Source organism: Crotalus tigris, unplaced genomic scaffold (genome assembly GCF_016545835.1).
Source record: "Crotalus tigris isolate CLP2741 ecotype Arizona unplaced genomic scaffold, ASM1654583v1 scf7180000017560.2302168, whole genome shotgun sequence".
Classification (NCBI taxonomy): domain Eukaryota; kingdom Metazoa; phylum Chordata; class Lepidosauria; order Squamata; family Viperidae; genus Crotalus; species Crotalus tigris.
The window spans coordinates 1,055,080-1,079,710 of NW_024096474.1; the positions used below are offsets into that span (position 1 = coordinate 1,055,080).

Consider the following 24,631-nt stretch of genomic DNA (forward strand, 5'->3'; position numbering starts at 1 on the left):
TTCTTTATAATTAGCTTTGTTGATGCATCCTGTGTTGAAGCTATTTGCATGATTTTCTCCACCATCCCCAAAATAGATTTTGCTAAGTGAAGATATTTAATAAGTTGATAAGGAACATTTCTAGAAAAATGAAATCCTTGCTTCCTAGGTGAGAACTTGTTTAACCTTATTGTTGATCTATCCATATCAGCACAACAGTTCCAACAATACTCATACAGGTGTTTCTAGTGTTCCACAAATAGAGCATGAGTCTTCTCTATCACTGCATTTAGTATTTAGAAGTATATTGTTCCTAAACATGATGGTTCTTCTTGAAACAAATTACTTTTCAAATACTCTTATCCCACTAGGAAAGAAGGTAGATATTAATTCACAAGCTTACATAAAAAAGTAAGTTAGGGTTACTTACAGGTTGAAACGCTGGCTGAAGTGGGTGAACTTCGGGCTTGTTCCTTGAGAGCTACAACATTGACTGTGTACTCTTCACCTGGTTTCAGGCCGGTCTGATTGAAAGTTGTCACACTACTGGGAAGTTGAGCAATCACACCCCCTTCATTGTCCTACAGACATTAAAAAAACCTGATTCAGAGTTGAATAAACTTTGAATTTTCTCCATGGGCATTACTGAACCTCATGTTTCTGTGCCCTAAAATTTACTTCCTTTCTCTGTAAAGAAGGAGAACTTCTACACCCCATCAAATTGGGAGCCATAGTGAATTTACTGTAGTAACATAGATTCTAATAATGGATGGCAACTGCAACCTTCCAATGTTCTCACCTCACTTTTTAAAACACAAAAAGCATATATGACCCTATATGAATAAATCTAAAAGGTGGACAAATATGTATAGGAAATTGTATGGTTTTACTAATAAATAAAAGTATAGTAAGAATGGATTTTCTTTCAATTTTGAGGGGGAAAAACAATTATGCCAATTTTAACAAATCATAAAGTGAATATTTACTTAAGAGTTGGACCAAACTGCCTATCTCTGGGATAAATGTATATGCAGGTTGGAAGAATATACTGTAGAAACTGCAAGGGAGACTGTGTATGTGTGAAAAAGAAAGGAAAAAAGCGAGGGAAGGAGAAATAGAAGATTGAGAAAATGAGAAATCTTTTGTGAAACTGAGAAATCTTGTGCTGATATTTTGTCTGTTTTTGAAGATTGCTGTCCCTGAGATTGATAAATTGTTGTGCTCGCAGGTACGTTTATGCTGTTGTAAATGCAATATATATATGGCTGAATTTTCATTATTTCCTGCAGCATGGCTATATGCTATAGGTTTTCCTGCCTCCACTAGCATTTAAAAATAGATAATCTTTCTAAAACCTAGAAAAATTATTGATGATAGTATATTTCAATGCCCCCATAAGCTGAGATTTACACAAATAATTTTTATTAGTTTTGTTATTCAAACTTAATACTTAAATTGTGAAGTCTGTTATAGAAGTAGATACTAAAACAATTTCTATAAATTTGAATCCATGAAACAGAGTGGAGGCAGAAGAACATTGTTACCATATAACTTTTATTAGCCATTTTAAATATGATTTCATTAAAATGATGTAGCAAACTATTAAACAAATAAAAGTAGCATCTGCTTTGTAAGTTCCAGTACACTAGTGGCTGGTGAGCTGCAGGTTCAGTTCTTTCATAACACATTTGTGTGAAAAATTCCTTTTTTTATGTTTTTTTTTAAAACAAAATTTTATTAAGTTTATATAGATGAGGAAAAATAGGAACAATACAGGTATGATAAAGGGAGGGGTGGAAGGAAAGGGGAAGGGGAAGGGAATAAGGCATTAGGGTAAAATAAGGATAGGTACAATCACATATTGTGTGAAAAATTCCTTGTGTGTCTAATCACACTTGGCCAAATAATGTATTCAATTAAATTTAATTCAAAATATATCATTCAGCTATGAGTGACAATGTAGTGGTATAAAATAATTACAGTATACATAACGATACATATAGTTCTTTCTTTGCAAATATATTATGAATTAGAAAGCAGAGTAATTCTGGCTTTCACTATACTATATATGCAATAATGTAATGATCAAAAAAGCTGCTGCCTTTTTTCACAGAGAAGGGGGTTTATAACTACACATAGCAGCAAACTACAACCAAAACATCAATCCTGTGATCTTCACTCTATAATGTGACATCAGCAAAAAGCGGCCTACTTTATGCATATCAGCTTCTTCCATTAGCTGATATTTTTTTTTCCTTTTGCCTTTGGTTGATTTGCAAAACACTGACTTTGACTCACTCTCTCCTAACTTTGTCAGCCAAGTATTTCAACTCAAATGCTTCTGCCTATCTCTTCAAGGCTCAACTCAGAGGTGTCAAACTGCCAGCCCACGGGCTGGATGCGTCATGGTGAAACTGCACCCACCCCATTGCCAACAATGGAAAAAAAATTGCAATACGTCGCGACATGTCACGTAACATTTCGACTTTGACACCCCTGCTCTAACTGGTCCAGGGAAAGGTGTATAACAGCAATATCTTATGAGGTCATGTGAATAAAGATAAAGAGAAAAAAAGGAGAATTGGACACAGGATCCATGCAGAGAAAAACTCACATAAGCCAGATAAAATCCATTCTAGGGAGATGCTCTATTAATCTGTCCAAAGATAGAACCAAGGCTAGCTCTATTGATGAGAATTCTAGAAAGAAGGAACTATTAACAAACAACCAAGTGAAACTTTGGCTGTGATTAAGGAATGTGTGAGTAAATTAATAATGCAGACATCACTGGAAAAGTAATATATTTGAGTAAATATACCAATAAAGGGGGAAGTTCCGAGATGATAATCAAGAAAATCCTAGTGACTCCTAAGAACTTCAAGACTGAACAGTACTGCTTCCAATTTACATTACTAAGAGTCACTGCTCTATGAAACTTTCTGTTGCATCTTTAGTCCTTATCCTGCTCTTTATATGGCATCTTCAATTTGGTGGTTTAGACTAGAGTCCCTCAGTCTCTTTTCTCAAGCAACGTGCTTATGCTGGACTATGAAGAACCATGATTAAGCCTTATAGGCTCACTCTTGTATGCAGATTCAGCAGATTTCTGTTTTCCAACTTCTCTTTCAAGCAAATATTACCCCTTCAATCAGAAACTTAACTCTAAATTCTACTGTTGGAACCATTAAAGGTGGGATCCAATTTCCCAGGTGTTTTGGATGTTACTTTGGCAAAAACATCCTTATGGTCATGAACAGATTGCAACTAGGTAAGTCATAACTCTAATGATTTTCAACAACACATTATAATTGGTTTGTTCTCCTTAATGATAGGCTGTCCTTGAGCAACATTCCATCATGCATGCAGGCAGAGAAAAGCATTAAGTCATCAACCACCCAAATTGAAAGTCTGGAAAATATCTCACTTCTACCAGTTCAGTAACATTTTCTCTGATAGGGATCGTGGCTTCTCTATCATTTTCTAATCTGTACTCTAAGCCTTCTAAATGCCCTTGTGAACTTATGTTCAAGATTAAATGTTACTGCTGAACCTTGAAAGCTTTAACTATTTCAGTGTCAACTGAATGTAAGTTGAATAAGGTTGCTCCTTTCCTGCTAATGTATGACACCCTCAGTAAATTGCATATTAACATTAAAGTTTCTCCTGGGTCTTTGTTCACTTTTTTTTTGTCTTCCCTCTAGTGCTGCACACATAACACATTCCCCGAGCCTATGTACCAAAGATACCATAATATGAGATTTCTCTACATGTGGTAACAACTACTTATGATGAAAGGATATCGCCAAAGGCAAGATAGTTACCTTGGGGATGAAGCTGATCTCCCAGCCATCAAAGGGAAAAGAGAAGGGTTCCCATTCCATCTCAACAGTGGTCTCTGTGATAGTTTTGAACTGCAGTCCTCGTGGAGTAGAGAGTTCTGGATATAGAGATGGGGAATACAATCTTTCTTTAGTTCAGGTCTAACTATCCTCCTCACTACATCAACTACCCTCCTCAAATTTTTGTTGTTGCCCAAAGTACATAACTGGGAGACACCCTGCTCCAATAAAACAATTAGAACCCTTATACTGGGTACTCATAACTCCATGTTGGTTTCTTTCATATGAAACCTAAATGTCCACAACCCCAGGGAGGGACTGCTAGAAATAAGAAGACAAAGAAAAGTCTCTCTACTTCTTGAAAGAACTCTCTACTACTTGAAACAATCCAGGTTATTGAAAATGGAACAGTTTTATGAACAGTAGGGAAATTTTTCCCAGGAGTAACACTTCAGCATGAATCAAGGATATTTGTAGAAAATTAATTATGTCCACAATGATATCCCAAATAAGCTCTAGGGTTAGTGATACACTAATGCAAAAGTTAGTTGCATAATCAATATAAGGCGAAAGACGCTAAGTGATCTCCATATGTTTCTTTCCAAACTATGCTTGTTTCTTTCAGTAGTAGCAGGTTTTCCTGAATACACAGGCTAATGACAAATCCATTTGGCAGAGTGCCACAGCCCTTCCTGATTGAAAGATCAGTATATTCATAATTGTCAGCTCAAAACTGCAATTGCCTGTAATTCATACTTCTAAATTTTCAGTTGTATCTTTATGATATTATACCTGGAAAGTGTTAATCTATCTGTAGGAATGGAAGTTATTTGGTTTTAATCAAGTGAATTGAATAGATGTCAGTTGAGGCATTTTTCTCTTGCCTATCATCATTTTAATACAAAAAACTCAGAGAGAAAAACATATTGGAAAGGCTTTATGAATGCTGCAGGCAGTACAATAAAGCTGTATCTATGTGCACTACTTTCCTTGCAGTTCACCCATTGAAAGATGAATTTCAGCATGCTATTTAAGGTTGATTTACAATTATCTTAAATCATCTCTCTTTCCTTACAATGGCACAATTTTAAAACATGTACCAACTTTTTAATCACCACCCCAAACCATACCCTTAGCAGTTGTTTGGTGTGTTGACAGCAGAGGTGACTGCTGTGATATGAAAAATTCAATTCTTCTAATTCAGGCTGTTACCATACTCACACAAGGCCATGTTATACCCCACCCCGCCACACACACCTTTAACCCTAATGGATTTTAATTCCTAATCACTGCTGTAAAGCAAAATTTGTGAGTAGATATTGTTATGTCCCGAGCCTTGCAAACGGGCTCGGGGCGTTTGCAGGCAGTCCCGGGCAGGTGCAAGCTGCCCGGGACCAGACAGGCTGTCGCCAGCGCCTGTGCGCATGCGCGGGTGCTGGCACGGGAAAAGTAACACATTGACCCGGGAATTGCCTATATAAGAGGCTGGGAGCTTTTGGGCGTTGCTGAAGCCTTCACCTATAAGCTGAACACAGAATAAAAGAAAACCTGAGAACTACAACTGCTTCTCGTGTCTGCTTTTCGCCAAGGACTCAACACTGGCGATGAGGGTGGATTGTCTTACATCGTCTGGAAAGGAAGAGGTGTAAGCTTACCCAAGTGAGTCCTGAGCGGCGGAACGGAGTTGACTCGGCAGCTACCCGCCAATCCAGTGCGCATTCGGGGGTAGGCTGGCTGATAGACCCGTCTCCTGAAGATGGCAAAAATTGGAAGGCTTTCAGAGTTCGACGTCTCACATCCAGAGCGGTGGGACTCCTACGTAGCCAGGGTGGAAAATTACCTCAAGGTGAACCAAGTGAGGGAAGATAGCTTGAAGGCTGCCACCCTGCTTTGTGTCTGCGGCCAAGACGCCTTCGAAATCGCAGAGAACCTTGCAGCACCTGTTTCATTAGAGTCTGTCAGCTACGCAGATCTAAAGAAGCTATTGAAGGAGTACTTCCAGCCCAAGATGTCCGTCATCGCATGGTGCCTCACTTTCGAGCAGAGGGATCAACGATCCGGAGAGTCGGCCAAAGAATACATCGCCGCATTGAGGAAGGCCGCCAAGCACTGTGAATTCAAGGACCTCGAAGAACGACTGAGGGACCGATTCGTGTGTGGCTTAAGGCATCGAGATCTACAACAGAGGCTTTTCGCCAAAGAAGACTTGTCCTTCCAAGATGCCTTAAGAGAGGTCACCGCAGAAGAAGCAGCAGGCGGCGCCGTCAAAAACATGCGGCCGATCAGGAACAGTCCAGATGTTGCATCCGTGCACCAAGAGGACGTCCAAGGGAACTCTGAGGAGGATCTGGACGAGGAAGTCGACCGTCTCCACCCCACGAAGGAAGGGAATCAGAAAGGAAGCTCTGCAGCTCCCCTCAAGTGCATCGGCTGTGGAGGTTGCCACAGGAGAACCGACTGCAAGTTCCGCTCCGCTATCTGCCGGGCGTGCAGAAAACAAGGACATATTGCAGCTGTGTGTCTGGGCCGACGAAAGGTACAACCTCAGGAAGAACTGCGCCTGAAAGGTACCAGGGTCCCCAGCCAGAATAGGGTAGGTTTTTGCGCTTCGCGAAGAAGCATCTTCAGGACAGGCACACACAAGCCCATCAAGAAAAAGCTGTCACTCAAGGTGAAGCTACAAGGGGTTCCATTAACTATGGAACTAGACATGGGGTCTGCCCTTTCAATCATATCCTTACATACATTTAGGAAGATTTGTTCCGGAAGTGGAACTCAGGCTAAATTAAGGCCTTCTGACATTGTGTTAACAGACTTTCAAAATTCGAGAGTGTGTGTTAAGGGGGAGGCCACCCTTAACGTACAGTATAAGAATTTTGAAGGTCCACTAGACCTATTAGTAGTAGGGGGTGAACGAACGAGTCTCATAGGACTCGATTGGTTTGAAGCCTTGGGGATACACGTCACGGGGCTCAACAGCTTACAAACACTCGACCTACAGGAAGTCTGCAAAGAATTTGCAGATGTCTTCAGCCCCCAGCTGGGCACATTCAAGGGACCCCCTGTGTCCTTAAAACTAGACCCCACTGTCACTCCCATTAGAATTAAAGCAAGAAGGGTCCCTTTTGCTTTAAAGAGTAAAATTGACACTGAGTTAGACAAACTGATCCAACAGGGAATTCTAGAACCTGTTGATTCCAGCCCTTGGGAGACCCCCATTGTCACGCCTCTAAAGGCAAATGGGGACATTCGCATTTGTGCTGACTACAAATGCACTCTTAATAAGGCATTGCAGCAACATGCCTATCCTGTTCCTGTGGTCAGTCATATTCTGGCCTCCCTCAAGGGGGGGCGCGTTTTTGCAAAGCTTGACCTAGCTCAAGCGTATCAACAGCTGCCTGTTGATGATGCTGCTGCTATAGCTCAGACTATTGTGACCCACAGGGGAGCCTTTAAGGTAAAAAGGCTACAGTTTGGAGTGAATGTCGCTCCTGGGATTTTCCAAAGCGTAATGGAAAACACACTACGGGGCATACCGGGGGTTTGCCCCTACTTTGATGATGTCTTAATTGCAGGAGACTCCACACACATTCTAGCTGAAAGGCTAAGGGCTGTTCTGTTAAGGTTCAGGAAAACAGGCCTCAAGCTCAAAAAAGACAAATGCAAAATTGGGGTGCCTTCTACTGAATTTCTGGGGTTCAAAATTGATGCTGCTGGGATTCACCCTGCTGAATCCAAACTAACTGCCATTTTAGAAGCACCTAGGCCAAAGTCTAAGGCCGAACTTCAGGCCTTTCTGGGCCTCCTGAATTTCTACAATTCCTTTCTTCCACATAAAGCTAGTGTAGCTGAGCCTCTTCACAGGCTATTAGACAAACAAGCAGTGTGGCAGTGGTCACAAACACATGAGGCTAGTTTCAATGAGGTCAAGGCCTTACTCACTTCTAACAGTGTACTTGCACACTTCAATGAGTCCCTTCCTGTGTGCATCGCTTGTGATGCTTCCCCTTACGGGGTAGGAGCCGTCCTGAGCCACCTCAGGTCTGATGGAACTCAGGTTCCTGTTGCATATTACTCCAGAACACTGTCTTCTGCTGAGCGCAACTACGCTCAGATAGACAGGGAGGCTCTGGCTGTTGTTGCTGGAATTAAAAAATTCCATGATTTCTTGTATGGCAGGCATTTCACGGTCTTCACTGACCATAAGCCTCTGCTGGGACTGTTTACCACACGTAAACAAACTCCCCAAATCATTTCCCCTAGAATGCTTAGGTGGTCTATTTTTCTGTCTGCATATGATTTTTCCTTACTCCACAAGCCTGGGAAAGAAATGGGCCATGCTGATGGCCTCAGTAGATTGCCCCTGCCAGTAGTAGAAGCTGACCCTGCGCCAGCTGTCAACATTCTATCCATCCAAGCCTTGCCCGAGTCCCCTCTGAATGCCAGGGATGTTGCCGCTGAAACAGGCACAGATCACACACTTTCACGTGTCCTTTCTTGGGTTTTGTCTGGATGGCCTGAGCACTGCCCTAGTCCTGAGTTTCAGAGTTTCTGGTCCAAAAGGAACGAGTTGTCCACTTCTCAGGGTTGTCTGCTTTGGGGAAACAGAGTTGTCATTCCCACCTCAATGAGGACTAGGATCTTAGAGTCCCTCCACGAGGGTCATCCTGGCATTGTTCGCATGAAGGCCCTTGCGCGCAGCCACTTGTGGTGGCCTGGTTTAGATAAGGACATTGAGGCTAAGGTGCATGCATGCCACCTGTGCCAGCGCTCTCACCCAGAGATGCCACAAGCTCCTGTGCATAGATGGGAGGATACACAGTCCCCATGGTCTAGGGTGCACATTGACTACGCTGGGCCCTTTCAGGGCCAGTTCTTCTTGGTCCTCGTTGACAGTCATTCAAAATGGCTTGAGGTTGTACCTGTCTCATCCACCACCACTGCAAAGACTATTCAGGTACTGAGGGGGATTTTTGCTGCACACGGGCTCCCAGATGTCATCGTGTCTGACAACGGCCCTCAATTTACTTCCTCCGAATTCCAAGCTTTCTTACAGGCTAACATGATTCGTCATGCCACGTCTGCACCCTTCCACCCATCCACCAACGGTATGGCTGAACGCATGGTCCGCATCACAAAGGACGCCTTGAAAAGACTCACCTATGGGGACTGGCATCACAGGTTGGCTGACTTTCTCCTTTCTTACCGCACCACACCGTCCACTTCTACAGGGAGAAGCCCAGCTGAACTTCGCTGGGGGCGCAAACTTACTACGAAGCTTGACCGGTTGCATCCGGACAGACTGCCTTCATCTACCTCACATCCTAGGGCACCTAGACAACTACTTGTGGGTGCCCCGGTTTGGACTCGCAATTACGGGCCTGGTCATACATGGGTCCCCGCTTCTATTTCCAGGGTCACAGGTCCTCTATCCTACAAGGTAGCCCTGGACAACGGTCGTGTCCTGCGTCGGCACATCGACCAACTCCGCCCTAGGCGGGATCTTTCAGATGAGACTCCTGAGTCTTTTCCAGGGGGGAGGGGGACCCTTTAGAGCAAAGGGAGGGGCACGAGCTGCTGCCCACCTCCAATGATGGAGCCACAAACGGCCCATTCCAAGATTCCACGAGTGCCCCAAACAGGAATTCTAAGAGCCTATCCAACTACCAGGCATTCATGCCTACTCCAGCCAGGGAGTCACCCCGGGGGTACAATCACTGTTCACCTGCACAGCACAGTACTCCAGTCAGGGAGGATACCCGGGAGCATCCCAATAAATCATACCCCGCAAGAGAGCTGGCACATAATCCCCAGAGTTGGCCTGACCTTACCCCAAGTCCTACAGGGGGTCAAACATACAGGGAGGTGGTCGAGGAACCAAGTCCCGACCGCAACACCTCTAGCCCAAATCAGGGAGTAACTGAGTTTTGGGAAGGTACAGAAACCCACACGAGCCCGGACACAGAACGGGGTTTAGGGAATGGACAGCCTCCTGACAGGTCTTGGACGGACCTAGGAGGTTCTACAGAGATGCCCAGCAGTGGCTATCACTTCAAGGGGCCCGAGGGCTTACAGCTAGGCAGGTCAACCAGGTCACAAAGTGACAGAAGCCCTGGCCTGACGAGCCCGGTGGGCGAGCAAGCAGGCCAGGCATTGGGGCACAGTCCTTGGAAGGCACCAAGGCAAGATAAGGAGAACAGGTTCACGTCTCCCTTCAGTCAGGGTACACCTGTCAGAAACCCAGAGCTGAGAAGGTCACAGAGAGCAAGGAAATCTCCTAAGTACTTAGAGGATTACATAACATTGCTGGCTAAACAAAAGCCAGTAAACAGTAGGAGCACTGGGGAGTAGAACACTGCATCAAGAAATAATTGTATGTTGGTAGTAGTCTTAGCCCGGGGGAAAGGGGTGTTATGTCCCGAGCCTTGCAAACGGGCTCGGGGCGTTTGCAGGCAGTCCCGGGCAGGTGCAAGCTGCCCGGGACCAGACAGGCTGTCGCCAGCGCCTGTGCGCATGCGCGGGTGCTGGCGCGGGAAAAGTAACACATTGACCCGGGAATTGCCTATATAAGAGGCTGGGAGCTTTTGGGCGTTGCTGAAGCCTTCACCTGTAAGCTGAACACAGAATAAAAGAAAACCTGAGAACTACAACTGCTTCTCGTGTCTGCTTTTCGCCAAGGACTCAACAGATATGATCTGAGATGAAACAGATTTAATTATGTAAGGATGCTAATGTTGTTTCCAGTAGATTTCCAACATCTGATTGACTTTTTAAATTGCTAACTCAGTATTCCTGGGGGATGAGAAGATTGTAATGGGCCTTGGATTTCAATGATTTTGAAAATGACATGAGTATCAGTATTGGCTCTCAGAGTTGAAACTTTTCCGTTAATCTTGATAAATAGAACCTTGAAAGTGTGCCATACCTTGATTTGTGTTTTATAATGTGATGCCTCTCTGCTAAGACACAGATTGGTTTGATAATACTATTTGCATTTCTCAGTTTCCCTTTTTGGATATCATCCTCCATCAACTAATTTTTCTTCTGAACAGTGCAATTCATTGCTTGCATAGAATTCTGCTGTTTTGTCTTCATGAAGCTGAGGGGTCCAAAGGAAGCTAACCACCTATTCATACACCTATAATGAGGTTTGCTGCATAGTAAATTCCTGGAGATATTAACTCCATACCATTACTCAAGATAGCTAGCCATATAAGAGTTGTGGCTTATTCTATTGTGTGTTGCTTCCTTTGATTCACTCTGCCTGCTGTGGGACACCCCTGTTGCTGCAGGTAGAAAAGAACCCCCCCAAAAAATTCTTGTGGGAGTAAATCTGTTAATGGAATCCTACAAGAAAAGTAACTGAGAAGAGGGCAGTAGTAAACTGAGTTTATGGGAAGAGTTAAGCATGTTTCCTCCTATTTCTCATTTGTTCCCCATTCCTCTTCCCACCCCAAGGAGGCTTTCTTATAATCATTGCAGTTCTGTGATATGAATTTATATTAGTTCGGCCTTAACTGATCGGAATCAGAGCATAATCTGTCCCACAAACACAACACAGCAAAGTCAGCCTATAATTAAGGAGAGTGGCAACTGTTTCAGCTAACAGATGCAGGGTTAGGGAACAACATCAACAGAAGACTTGGAGGACAAAGCTACGTGCATCAAGCAGCCTGTTCTGATTTGGTCATCCTAAATTAGCTTGTTGTTGTCAGCTGCAGAAAAGAGTAACGCTTTGTTGCCATAGTTAGATTGGTTGGGTCCTGTAAGCTATCATTTTTTGCCAGGCAGGAAAATGCTTCAATCAGTCCACTTTAACAGGTAGAGCATGACTGTTCCAAGTTTGTACTGCCCAGGTTCCACTTGGAATTAAATAAATCATTTTTTGAGGATACATATAAATATTCAGCATGAGCAAGGATGCATGAATATTTTCTGGAACCAGAAGAATTTGTGAAACCATTTTTTCCAGCAACTTAAGTGGGCTTAGTCCCATCATACAACATATCTCTGACAGCTTTTATGGGAATAGCTCCCTCCGGCTTATTCAACATATCTACCAAGCGATGTGTAGGAAGAAACTGGGGCAAGCAGTTGTAATAAGAGAAGAAAAACAAAATTCTGAGGATATTTGGAAATATGATATAGAAATTTGGAAGTCCCAGGGACCCAATAATCACTGAGATGATTGATTTTACTGGTGATTTTACCAAGGTTTTTTAATTTCTTTGGTATTCTTACAGATGTTTTCTTGAATGAAATTTTTCTATATTGATTTAATTAAGATATGTTGAAACTGACTTGAAATCACTAAATTTTATTATACTCTTCAGTTATAATTAATAAACAGAACTACCTAGAATTTCATTCTCTCAAAGCAAAATGGAACAATAGCTCCTTTGTGACAGAGGAAGACAGGATTCCTCAACAATTGTTCCATAGGAGCACATTGTATCTGCAACCAATCACCTTCAAACACAGACTTTTTTTGTGATTAATCATCAATTTTTTTAAACATATGAAAAGGGATGTCCTTAAAATCTCTTTTAAAAACTTCTCTCAATTGTGAAACCTGAAATAGCAATTTGGGGTGCAGAATAAGTGGAGAATACTTACGGGTGGCTACCTTGACTCCAAGAGGGGCACTGAGCACTTCACTGATAACAGCATAGATGCTGATGTTGTATGTCAGTCCTGGCTCCAACTCCTTCAGAGTGACAGTGGTCCAGTCGCCCGGCACTCGCTGCTGGAGCTGCAGGCCCCCTGGCACTGCTGGCTGGTAGGAAATGACATATTCAGTCACAGCCATTGGGCCATCCCATTCCAGGTCAATTGATCGGTCTCTGACTGCAGCCACTTGCAGACTCTCTGGAGGAGCAACTGGAGGGTGGGTGGAGGAGAGAGAGACAATTTTCAAACATGATCCACCAATCTCTTCAAACTCCTCTTTGACATCTGCTTCCCCTTTGATCAACTCACTGAGATTTCGATACTAAGCACCTATACCTTGGGACGGAATTCAGTTCTATGGAAAGCATTTTCAAGTCAAATGGTACAATGACAACATTATTTGTACTTATTTCTACAATCAATCGGGATTTGCTTTCAGTTATTTATTTAATGTAGCCACCATAAGTCCTCCTTTCTGATGAAATCTCTTGATGTTATTGCCTTTGCAAGGACATTTTATTTTGTTAAATATTCACTTAGATATGGACTAAACCAATTCATTGCACAAAGCAGTCTAAAGCCTTAGTTTCCTCCTTATAGGGAGGCCTTTCAGGTGGACCTTGGGAATTGCTATTTTTAATTCTTAGATTATATTGTATCTTGCTGTAGTAATTTTTTTAACAGATAATCCCTTTAGGCCCAGAAGTTGTATTTCTTCTTTGCCCCTTTCAGCATTCCACTTGTTATATGCATATGTACAATATTTTTACATGGGTACTTTCTTTTACATAGTATATAAACATTCCAGGATTTCAAAATATTACAGCTACATCAGTTTCTGACTAGTTATGTTCCTATCTCAGTCTTTCCCTGTTTGTGGCATTTTGGAAACTGAGCAATGTTGCCTTTGCAATCCTTGTTCACATCTCTCAACTTGTTAAAGGTAGAATAGAATAGAATAGAACTGGAAGGGACCTTGGAGGTCTATTCCAGCCCCCTGCTTAAGTAGGAGAACCTATACCATCTCAGACAAGTGACTTGTCTAGCCTCTTCTTAAAAATCTCCAGTGATGGAGCGCCCATGACTTCTGGAAGCAAACTGTTCCACTGGCTAATTGTCCTCACTGTCAGGAAGTTTCTCCTTAATTCCAGGTTGCTTCTCTCTTTGATAGGTTTCCAACCATTGTTTCTTGCCCTGCCCTCTGGTGAATAACATGACCCCCTCTTCTTTGTGGCAGCCCCTCAAATACTGCTATCATATCTTCCCCATTTCTTCTTTTCTTTAGATTAGCAAAACCCAAGTCCTGCAGCCGTTCTCCATATGTTTTAGTCTCCAGTCCTTTGATCATCTTAGTTCCTCTTCTCTGAATTTTTTCCAAACTCTCAACATCTTTTTTGTGATATGGTGACTAAAATTGGCTGCAGTATTCCAGGTGTGGTCTTACTAGGGTTTTATAAAGTGGTACTAATACTTCAAGTGATCTTGACTCTATGCCTCTGTTTATACAACCCAGGATTGTATTAGCTTTTTTGGCTGCTGCTGCACACTGCTGGCTCATAGTCAAATGATCGTCCACTAGGACTCCAAGGTCCCTCTCACAGTTACTGTTTTTAAGCCAGGTCTTGCCTAATCTGTACTTATACCTTTGATTTTTCCTGCCTAAATGTAAAACTGTACTTTTCTCCACATTGAAAATCATTTTGCTGGATAGGGCCCATTGTTCAAGTTTGTCAAGATCTTTTTGAATCCTGAGTTTGTCTTCTGGGGTGTTGGATACTCCTGCTAGTTTAGTGTCATCTGCAAATTTGATGAGTTCCCCTTCAATTCTCCATATGGTAAGATGTGCTTGCATACACAATTCTCCATCAGATTCAGATACAAATAAAATGATAATAAGCCATTTTAAAAGCAATCTTTGGCAGCTATGAAGATTAGAAAGCATACTTTCTGAAGTGAAAGCTCAGAATTTTGAGGATCCAGATGTTAATATCTGACAGTGGTCAAGCCCCCAAATTATAATAATATGACTTTTTGGTGCTATTGTAATTTCAAACAGTTGCTAAATGAATGGTCATTAAGTGTAGACTACCTGTATGAAATATAGCATCACTAGAAGGAAGGAAGATCTTTGGAATTAAGGAAGAGGGGCCTTCTACTATTGTCTATTCTTGTGTGTGAAAGTTCCGGTGCTAAGATAGATCAGTTAGCATATTGTAAAGGCTGTTTGCTAGGATATGGAATAAGTGGAATTGAAATTTTAATGTCTTTGTATTATTTAACTTGCCAGCTTGTACATGAAGTGTGGTAAGGCTTTATTTACATCTTAAACTGAACAGGTCAAATGCATGGCTGAGGCTATAAAATTGATACAGCAAAAAAAGCTTGTTAAGCCAAAAAGGGTCTGTCTCTATATTTAGGAGATATGCAAATATATGTAAGTTCTCTTTACTTTAGAAATCATTTAATACAATAAGGATTAACTTTAATAAGCAGAGGGCCTTTGAGAATATTAAATTCCTGTATGCGCAGTCAGCTGTAAACAATAAGACAGAGGAGGTTGCCCTTCATGATTCTACCTCACTGATGTAGGAGGAAAAAATATCAGCATGTCATAGTCAATATAGAAACACACCCAAGCTTTTTAATTAGCCAGAGGAAATTACTTTTATCACATTAACTGCTAAACATTTGACCGTGCTCTTTGTTTGATGATGGCATCGTTTAATATATTCTTATTTCCCTTTGGGGTGCGGTGCTGGGGACAATGAGGCAAATGTTAGTTCATAAGGAAAAAGCCCATCTAGGGTAGCTGACATCAATATGGATAGAGACAAGATTTTTTGGAAGCCTTGAAGCTGTTGCTGGGATGTAAGATATGTAATGTAGCACCTCAGCCTTGACTTCTATTATTCCAACTGGAGTGAATGAAATGATAACAGACTGAAGTGATATGAAGGAACCTTCCACTTCTTTTCTTAGGTAGCAATCCTATGCCCATTTGCCTAATAGTAAAGCCTAGCAGTAAACTCAATGGAAATTACTTAAACAGGCATATCATTGTACTGTTTAGCCACTACCTGTGTTCTAACAGTAACAATGGCTTTCTCTGTATACAGATAATAACTGACTTGCAAAGCAAACAGATGTTGTGTTGTAGCAGCCTGATTTGCAGAAATCAAGTTGTGAAGCTTTTTGTTTACTGTATAGTTTGTAGACAGCTGCAGAACTGCTCTCAAAGGGAAGAAACCAGTAAAGAATTCAAATGACTGAACTCCCACATGCTTTCATGATGCATCTAGCCTTGGGACTTCTGCAGCAAGCATGGATTGAGATGACTGGACTTAACAGTCCACTCCCACAGTTGGTCCAAACTTTCCAGAATATTGGATGGCAGAAAGGGGCACTCAGCTCCTTTTAAAATGCTAATCTTCTATGCATAAGGGGTGTATTTGTAAGAACACTTGTCCATCATGTGAGTGCCACAAGCATCTCACGTTGAACCATTCCTTGAGAATATCAAGCCACTCATTGGAAGAACTCCCTTTGGGAACAACATATAACATAAAATAATATATCTGAGTGAATGGGGCCACCGTTCCTGCTGTTGCAAATAAGAGGTAGCAGTTCTCCAGCCAGCTTTTGTGAATACAAAATCTGCCTCAAACATGGCATTTCACAAGTATAAGAGGCTATGATTTGTGGGAATGATCAGGGACATGATCTTTAAATTCCTAGACTATGATCTAAATTAATGATCTAAATGGATGACAACGTGACAATCTGTAATGAACTTGACCCAGAAGCAATTTTCCATTCAGTATTGACTGAGGTACAACCTAGCAGAAAAGTGCTAGAGGCAACTGCTGAAGCAGAAGAATTAAGTGAGGAGAATACAGAAATTGCAGATATTTCAAAAGAAGAAAATATCAGTCATTTGATAATGTCATTAAAGTCATTTGCTGGGGAAAAATGCCCAGGTATGCTGAATGGTATAGCTAGTGTTGACAGTGCTTTTTCTGCTTACCTTCATAAAAATTGATTCTTTTTTTTCAGAAAGAATGATCAAACCATGAGAAAACAAGTCATATGTAAATGTATTGATTTTGTATGATACAATATTGTATGAATGATTTTCCTGTGTTTTCCTATGAAATTCACTAATAAACGCTATACAATAAAATGAGGCACGCGTACCCATCAGTACAGCTGTCCGTATGTTGACCACCTCAGTACATTCACCAATTTCCTTTAGTCCCTTGAGTGGTCAACTTTCAGAGGTTTTACTGTACTTACATGAAGAGCTTCTGGCAGATGATGGGCTACACCTCACAAGAACCAGGAAGAATATTTTTGGAAAACAAGTGGTTCAGCTTGTCCAAAGTGCTTTAAACTAAATCTGGAAGGGGAGAGAGACCAATCTTTAAGACATAATCCCAAGCATAAATCTCAAAATATTGTGTAATGTGAAAGAAGAGGAAACCAGATACAAAGCAGGAGATGCAGGATCATCAAGAAGGACTCAGATGCCTATACACTAACACTTAAAGTATGAGGAACAAGTAGGGTAAATCTGAAGTCCTAGTACATGAAGGCAGGTATGACATTGTTGCCATTACTGAAACATGGTGGGATAAAACCCCATGACTGGAACATACCATTAGAAATAATTAAATTGTTCAAAAGAAACAGATCAAACAAAAGAAGAGATAGAATTCAGATGAAAGCAACATGGTTGCATAAAGAATTCTCTGATAAACTGAGAGACAAAAAGAACAAATATAAAAAAATGGAAGAGGAACACATAACTAAAATAGAATACCAGCAAATAGCCCAAATCAGCAAGGATAATAAGGATCAGGAAAGCTAAGGGTAAGAATGAACAAAGACTTGCAATAAGTGCCAAAAATAATACAAAAGTTTATTTCAACTTGTAAAAAAACAAGAAAAAGTGAAGAAAATGATTGGTCCACTAATGGAAGAAGATGGCAAGGAAGTAATGGATAGCTGGGAGAAACTTCATGCTTAATGAATGCTTAATTTATTCTTTGCATCTGTCTTTATACAAAAAGAAAAAGCAGACTAACCTATCAAAAGCAGTACCATAGAAAATAGAATAGGAATACCAGTCAAAGATGTCCTGATGGACCATCCTTAAGAATGAGTGGAAGATGGCTTCCATTTTTGATGTCACAATGATATGGACACAGGAAGATGGGGCTTCATCTTTTGCATTCAATTTTGCCCTGCTGGGGGACCCTGGAAAAAGTTGAAAGTCGCCTCATAGAGGCGACAAGCAAGGAGGGGACCCTTGTTGATCACAGGGGGGGCAGCAACCCTCCCATTTGATCCAAGGAAGCCCTCCAAACCAATGGGGGAAAGACTGGCTACATTCGCGTAGCTAGTCCTAAACTGCTGACAATGGAACATAATAAGCACCAACAAGCAACACTGCAGCAATGTGGATGAAACTGGGTGAGACCTGATCCTCTCTTTATGATTTTAAAACCTCTTCCTGAAAAACTGCCCAAAGCACTCCCTCTGATGAGAGAGGGAAGGGGAATTTCTGCCCCACTCCCTCAGGAAAAGAAAAGTGGCAGTTTAATTACTTGGGGAAAATGGAGAAAAGTACAAGACTAAGTTGGAATTTATATATATATATCTCCTTAATAATACTAAAAATGCGAATCCTGGGCATCATAATACAAATTAAAAGAAAAGTGAACACCAGAATAAAATAACCAGACTGTTTAATGCAAACAAGCCTGTAGATAAAAAGTCACTAAGCTTTCGTTGGCCAAACTACCGACGTCATCAGAGTTGGAATAAAAGGAGATCTGGAAGCCGGGCTCCCAGAGCGTGTCATGGGCCCATTAACTGTGCTTGACCTAATGCATCAAGTTGCTCCGCACCTGGCAACTTGCCCTTGGCACCGATGGTTGTCTTCAAATCTTGAATCGCTCTTCTGAGTAATAACACCCAGGATTGCTTTAAAATGGGAGGGGAGGGAGACGAAGCACAGACACAGCTAGATAGCTGTACCCAGGGCGCTTGTATGTGCGCCAGAAGAGCGATTCAGGATTGGAAGACAACCATCAGGGCCATGGGCAATTTGCCAGGTGCGGAACAACTCAATGCATTACGGATGTAATGTTTCTTTTAACATTGTAAATAGTTGTTTTTAAATATCTTTTTAGCAATAAACAACTGGTTTATACCTCTCCCGGAGATCGAAGGCTGTGTTATTGAACAATATATATATATATATATATATATATATATATATATATATATATATATATATATATATATATATATTAAAAATTACATTAAAAATTGAAGAATAGCGATTCCTGGGTACATACATTTCAGTAAAAAAGGAAGCGATCACCAGGAAATAAAACACCAAGGTTTTAATAAATAAAATCAAGCTTTCGATGGCTAACATCTGCCATCATCGTCAGGATACAAGCCAGCTAGTGAGGAAACCTGCTTATAAGCATAGCCACACCTAAACTCTACGCATGGACCTTGTAACAGGTCCAAGCCAACTAATCCTTACTTCACTTACAGCCTTCAGTGATTCTTTCTTTTAGCTCTTACTTACATCCACCTAGCTTTCAATGGCTAGCACCTGCCATCATTGTCAGAATACAAGCTAGCTAGTGAGGAAACCTGCTTACAAGCATAGCCACGCCTAAACTCTACGCATGGACCTTGTAACAGGTCCAGGCCGACTAATCCTTGCTTCACTTACAGCCTTCAGTGATTCTTTCTTATAGCTCTTACTTACATCCACACAACCACCCACTTTCTCCCTCCCTTTAGTTCCTGAGTCATATAGGCAATGTGTGTTTCTCAAAATTAAAGGGTCCTCTGCACTATTGAATTGATTCTTCTTTCTGTGTTCCTTGGGACGTTTCTCTCCTCCACTCCTCCGGCATGCATCGCACTCATTTGCATTCTTCAATCCTGTCACTCCTTCAATCTCCCCACAATCCTTGCCACCAATCTCATCCACAATTTTATTTCCCCCCACTGTTCCCAGCATATCGCATCCTCCGTGCTCCTCCTTCATGCCACCTGGTGCGACTCTCAATCTGGTTGCCTCTCTTTCAGTCTTCTGTAACGCCGCTCTCCGGGAGCGCATGACCACCCCCATAATGGGGCGGCTGTAAGTATTGATCTTCTGTACATCCATTGAAGGCATGTCTCTGTCTCGGTGGCTCTGATCAGTGTGGCCGCATAGCAAAGGTGTTATTCTGCCATCGCTCATGGGAGGTGTTGCCTTTTTTGAATTCCTATCCATTTCCAAGGCACCAGCGACCAGATGTGTTGTAGCGGGGGCACCATTGGGGACAATGGAGCCGATATAGTCACTGGGGTAGTGAGTTTGTTTTGTGTTAATTGGGACACTTGTTGTTCTTATTCTTGAGTATTGGGTACAATGCAAGGAGGTGTCTGGGGCATCCGAGGATGGGCTACTAATATCAACAAATTTCTTAATTGATGGCGGATGTACACACGAATCGTTAACTAAAGGGGGTCTAGATTGTAGATGTCTCTCTTCTTTGTTGCCAGTTTCATCTAATGGACACCCAGAGTTTTTGTTACTCAGATGTTTTTTCCCAGGTCGTCTACGCATTTCCCATGCCTTCATGGTCTGATATGCCGGGCGTAGGTCCACATGTCGATTGATTGACATGCTGTCTGAGAACCAGGCTTCTTTGAGTAACCTACCACTCTTGGAGGTGTCACTGGCAACCACCCTTACGTCGTCAAAATTAAATTTATGACCAAACTCCTCCATGTGAGTCAGTATTTGGGAGTACTGCTCACCTCTTCTTATTGCCAGCTTGTGTTCCTGCATTCTTGTTCCGACCCTTTTGGAAGTTTCTCCCACATAATTGCCTGGACAGTCATTACAGTTGATCCTGTAAATGACTCCAGATCTCTCAACTATGGGGAGTGGGTCCTTTGGTCTCATAATGCAGGAACGCAACGTCCGGTCAGGTCTATGTGCAAACCTTACACCATAGGGTGCCAATAGTCTGGTGGTGGCTTCCGAGACGTTGCTAATGTAAGGGAGGGTAATACGAGTCGTCTGTGATGGTACCATCCCACTTGATGGATTTTGGGATGGTTTGGACAGAGTACTGTGGCGTCCGATGAATTTCATGGGGTACCCATTGTACCTACAGAGACGGAGGAGATGTTTTCTTTCCTCCGTCCTAGCTTCGGCTGTACTGCAGTGGGAATCCACCCTCTTAAAGAGTCAGCTGTATTAGAACCCTCCCATGCAATTATGTGGGAGAAACTTCCAAAAGGGTCGGAACAAGAATGCAGGAACACAAGCTGGCAATAAGAAGAGGTGAGCAGTACTCCCAAATACTGACTCACATGGAGGAGTTTGGTCATAAATTTAATTTTGACGGCGTAAGGGTGGTTGCCAGTGACACCTCCAAGAGTGGTAGGTTACTCAAAGAAGCCTGGTTTTCAGGCAGCATGTCAATCAATCGACATGTGGACCTACGCCCGGCATATCAGACCATGAAGGCGTGGGAAATGCGTAGACGACCTGGGAAAAAACATATGAGTAACAAAAACTCTGGGTGTCCATTAGATGAAACTGGCAACAAAGAAGAGAGACATCTACAATCTAGACCCCCTTTAGTTAATGATTCGTGTGTACATCCGCCATCAATTAAGAAATTTGTTGATATTAATAGCCCATCCTCGGATGCCCCAGACACCTCCTTGCATTGTACCCAATACTCAAGAATAAGAACAACAAGTGTCCCAATTAACACAAAACAAACTCACTACCCCAGTGACTATATCGGCTCCACTGTCCCCAATGGTGCCCCCGCTACAACGCACCTGGTCGCCGGTGCCTTGGAAATGGATAGGAATTCAAAAAAGGCAACACCTACTATGAGCGATGGCAGAATAACACCTTTGCTATGCGGCCACACTGATCAGAGCCACCGAGACAGAGACATGCCTTCAATGGATGTACAGAAGATCAATACTTACAGCCGCCCCATTATGGGGGTGGTCACGCGCTCCCGGAGAGCGGCATTACGGAAGACTGAAAGAGAGGCAACCGGATTGAGAGTTGCACCGGGTGGCACGAAGGAGGAGCACGGAGGATGCGATATGCTGGCAACAGTGGGGGGAAATAAAAGTGTGGATGAGATTGGTGGCAAGGATTGTGGGGGGATTGAAGGAGTGACAGGATTGAAGAATGCAAATGAGTGCGATGCGTGCCGGAGGAGTGGAGGAGAGAAACGTCCCAAGGAACACAGGAAGAAGAATCAACTCAATAGTGCAGAGGACCCTTTAATTTTGAGAAATACACGTTGCCTATATGACTCAGGAACTAAAGGGAGGGAGGAAGTGGGTGGTTGTGTGGATGTAAGTAAGAGCTATAAGAAGGAATCACTGAAGGCTGTAAATGAAGCAAGGATTAGTCGGCCTGGACCTGTTACAAGGTCCATGCATAGAGTTTAGGCGTGGCTATGCTTATAAGCAGGTTTCCTCACTAGCTAGCTTGTATTCTGACAATGATGGCAGGTGCTAGCCATTGAAAGCTAGGTGGATGTAAGTAAGAGCTAAAAGAAAGAATCACTGAAGGCTGTAAGTGAAGTAAGGATTAGTTGGCTTGGACCTGTTACAAGGTCCATGCGTAGAGTTTAGGTGTGGCTATGCTTATAAGCAGGTTTCCTCACTAGCTGGCTTGTATCCTGACGATGATGGCAGATGTTAGCCATCGAAAGCTTGATTTTATTTATTAAAACCTTGGTGTTTTATTTCCTGGTGATCGCTTCCTTTTTTACTGAAATATATATATATATATATATATATATATGAAATTTGGGGACTAAAAGTGCTTTTAAGACTTCTTTTTTTAAAAAAAATAGACTTGAAAAGTCTGCAGTATAAGTTTTAGATTAAAAAAAAAAAAACCTGGAAAACAGTGTCAATAATATCAAGTGGTGAATTTACAGCACTACAAGTTATTATGCCTAAAAGAAACCTGGCTTGAAGCCCAGATTTAGATAATACTCTGGCTGGCCTTGGAAGCATTTGCTTTTAAAGATTGCAGATGAGAAAGAAATGGCTTGGGGGCTGCTTATCAGTGTGGCAGAGATGATAAACTATTCTAAAATTGGCCTGTCTGAATTACGAATACAAATACTGACTTTCAGAACTGTATTGTGGAACTATTTTTCTGTAGAAGAAATATACACTATTGCCTGATATGATGGAATATTTTGGATTATAAATCTTGACTGATAAACAACTTTTAATGGTTTTTTCTTCTCCCTGGACAGAAAGGATCTATTTCTCATTGGACAGAAAAATTTGAATTTTACTTATATTTGCTTAGGGGAGGTTTAAGAAAGGATTGATAAATTGGTTGGATAATCTGGAGCCCCAATAATAATTAACTGAAACTTCCTGTTTTCAAACAAATTTCTATAAAGACCATTTACAAAAAATAAAATGGATGTTCCATACTTAGCCCTAAATGGTAATAAACCACCCTTAACATCTGTCTCCAGAAGCCTTAGTTTGACAGATCACCAAGAAAATACTGATGAATTACAGAAAGAAATTATCTCCATGTTGAAATTAATACAAGAAACAGTTGCCTTAGCTCGTGATGAGATTAAAAATAACACAAAGGAGATAAAAGAACAATTAAATCTACAAACCCAGAAAATAACCACAGAGAAGGAACTAGCAACCCAGATAGAAGGAAAACTAGAGAAAGCTGATCCAAATATGGAGTTCCCAAAGGAAAAACCTAATGGCCAGACTCAGACAAATGAAGAATTAGAAGACATAATGATAGTATTGGAAATGGAACAGACATTTTATCAGCCAAGATTTCAGAGCATACTGGAGGATAAGGAAGGAAAGCCAATGGAATGGAAGATGGAACTATTACCAGAACTGTGGGGAAATTGGAGAAGGAGGGAGGCTATTTAATGAATATCAATGGGCTAGCTCTTCCAGAAATACTTTAACTAAATTGTTTCTTTTGCTCCAAATAATATGCACAAAAATAGAGGAAGAATTGTTTGATGATCCAAATGCACTGATTTGGAAAGTTAGTTAGCAAAGGAAGAAAGCTAGAGTAAGACTGAAGAAAACAGAAGTTTTGACCTATTAGATGGGATATTACATTATCAATTAGATGTTTGAATATGGTTAAAAATAGATTGCTAGAAATAGAAATATTATTATAATTAGATAGATAAGATTGGTAATCAGAATATCATATTTTGGTATGAAAAGGGAAATAAGAAAATGCTAAGAAGTTTGAATAACGGAAGCTTTTGGTTAGCCAAATATAACTTGTTTTGAAACTATAAATGATTGAGATATTTTGAATATGCACGGGAAATTAAAACTGAAAAAAAAAAGCAAAAATAGGATACTGACTGAATAAATGGATATTGAATGCAAATGCAATTAAGATACGTTTTGGTTGAAAATATAAACTGATATCATTGATATTATTAGAAAACTGTAGTAAATGCTGATATCCAAGTGTATATCTATTAATAACAATAAGAATTGTATTTGCTTAATGTGGAAAAATATTTATTACTGGAAGAAGAGAGGAGGTATTGGATGGTGTAATATTGGATTTAGTTTGAATAAGCTTATATGTACCACGGAATTATTAATGGACCCAGTCAACATGTTGTCTATTAAGCACTTGTTTGTAAAAATAGAAAATTAATAAAATATCTATTTTTTTAAAAAAAAGAATGAGTGGAAGATTGTTAAAGAGAGTTCCAACCTAGAATTAAGGAGAAATTTCCTGACAGGAAGAATTATACAGTGGAAAGGCTTGCCTTCAGAAATTGTGGGTGCTCCATCACTGATTATTTTCAAGAAGAGACTGGACAGCCATTTGTCTATATTGATATAGGCTCTCCTGCTTAAGAAGAGGGATGGACTAGAAAACCTCTGAGGTCCCTTCCAACTCTGTTATTCTGTTATCTTCCTCTGCAAAAAGGAAAGAAGCAGATTTCTACAAAACATTAGCAGGAAAGATGCTGTTTCTGGTCATTGCCTCTTTTGCTCACTCCCTTTGGACAATTCATTTAGCAAAATGAAATTGCCTT

General features: G+C 41.3%; 1 protein-coding gene across 3 annotated transcripts in view; it reads right to left on the reverse strand.

Moving 5' to 3' along the window:
- Positions 1-24,631, reverse strand: part of TNR (tenascin R) — a 578,617-nt gene that overhangs the window by 71,578 nt on the left and 482,408 nt on the right. For all 3 annotated transcript variants that reach the window (XM_039348585.1, XM_039348594.1, XM_039348604.1), the window contains 3 exons: positions 12,435-12,698; positions 3,801-3,916; positions 410-560 (listed from right to left, as the gene is read on the reverse strand). In XM_039348585.1, coding sequence (XP_039204519.1) covers positions 410-560; positions 3,801-3,916; positions 12,435-12,698 — 531 coding nt within the window. The remainder of the gene's footprint in view (positions 1-409; positions 561-3,800; positions 3,917-12,434; positions 12,699-24,631) is intronic.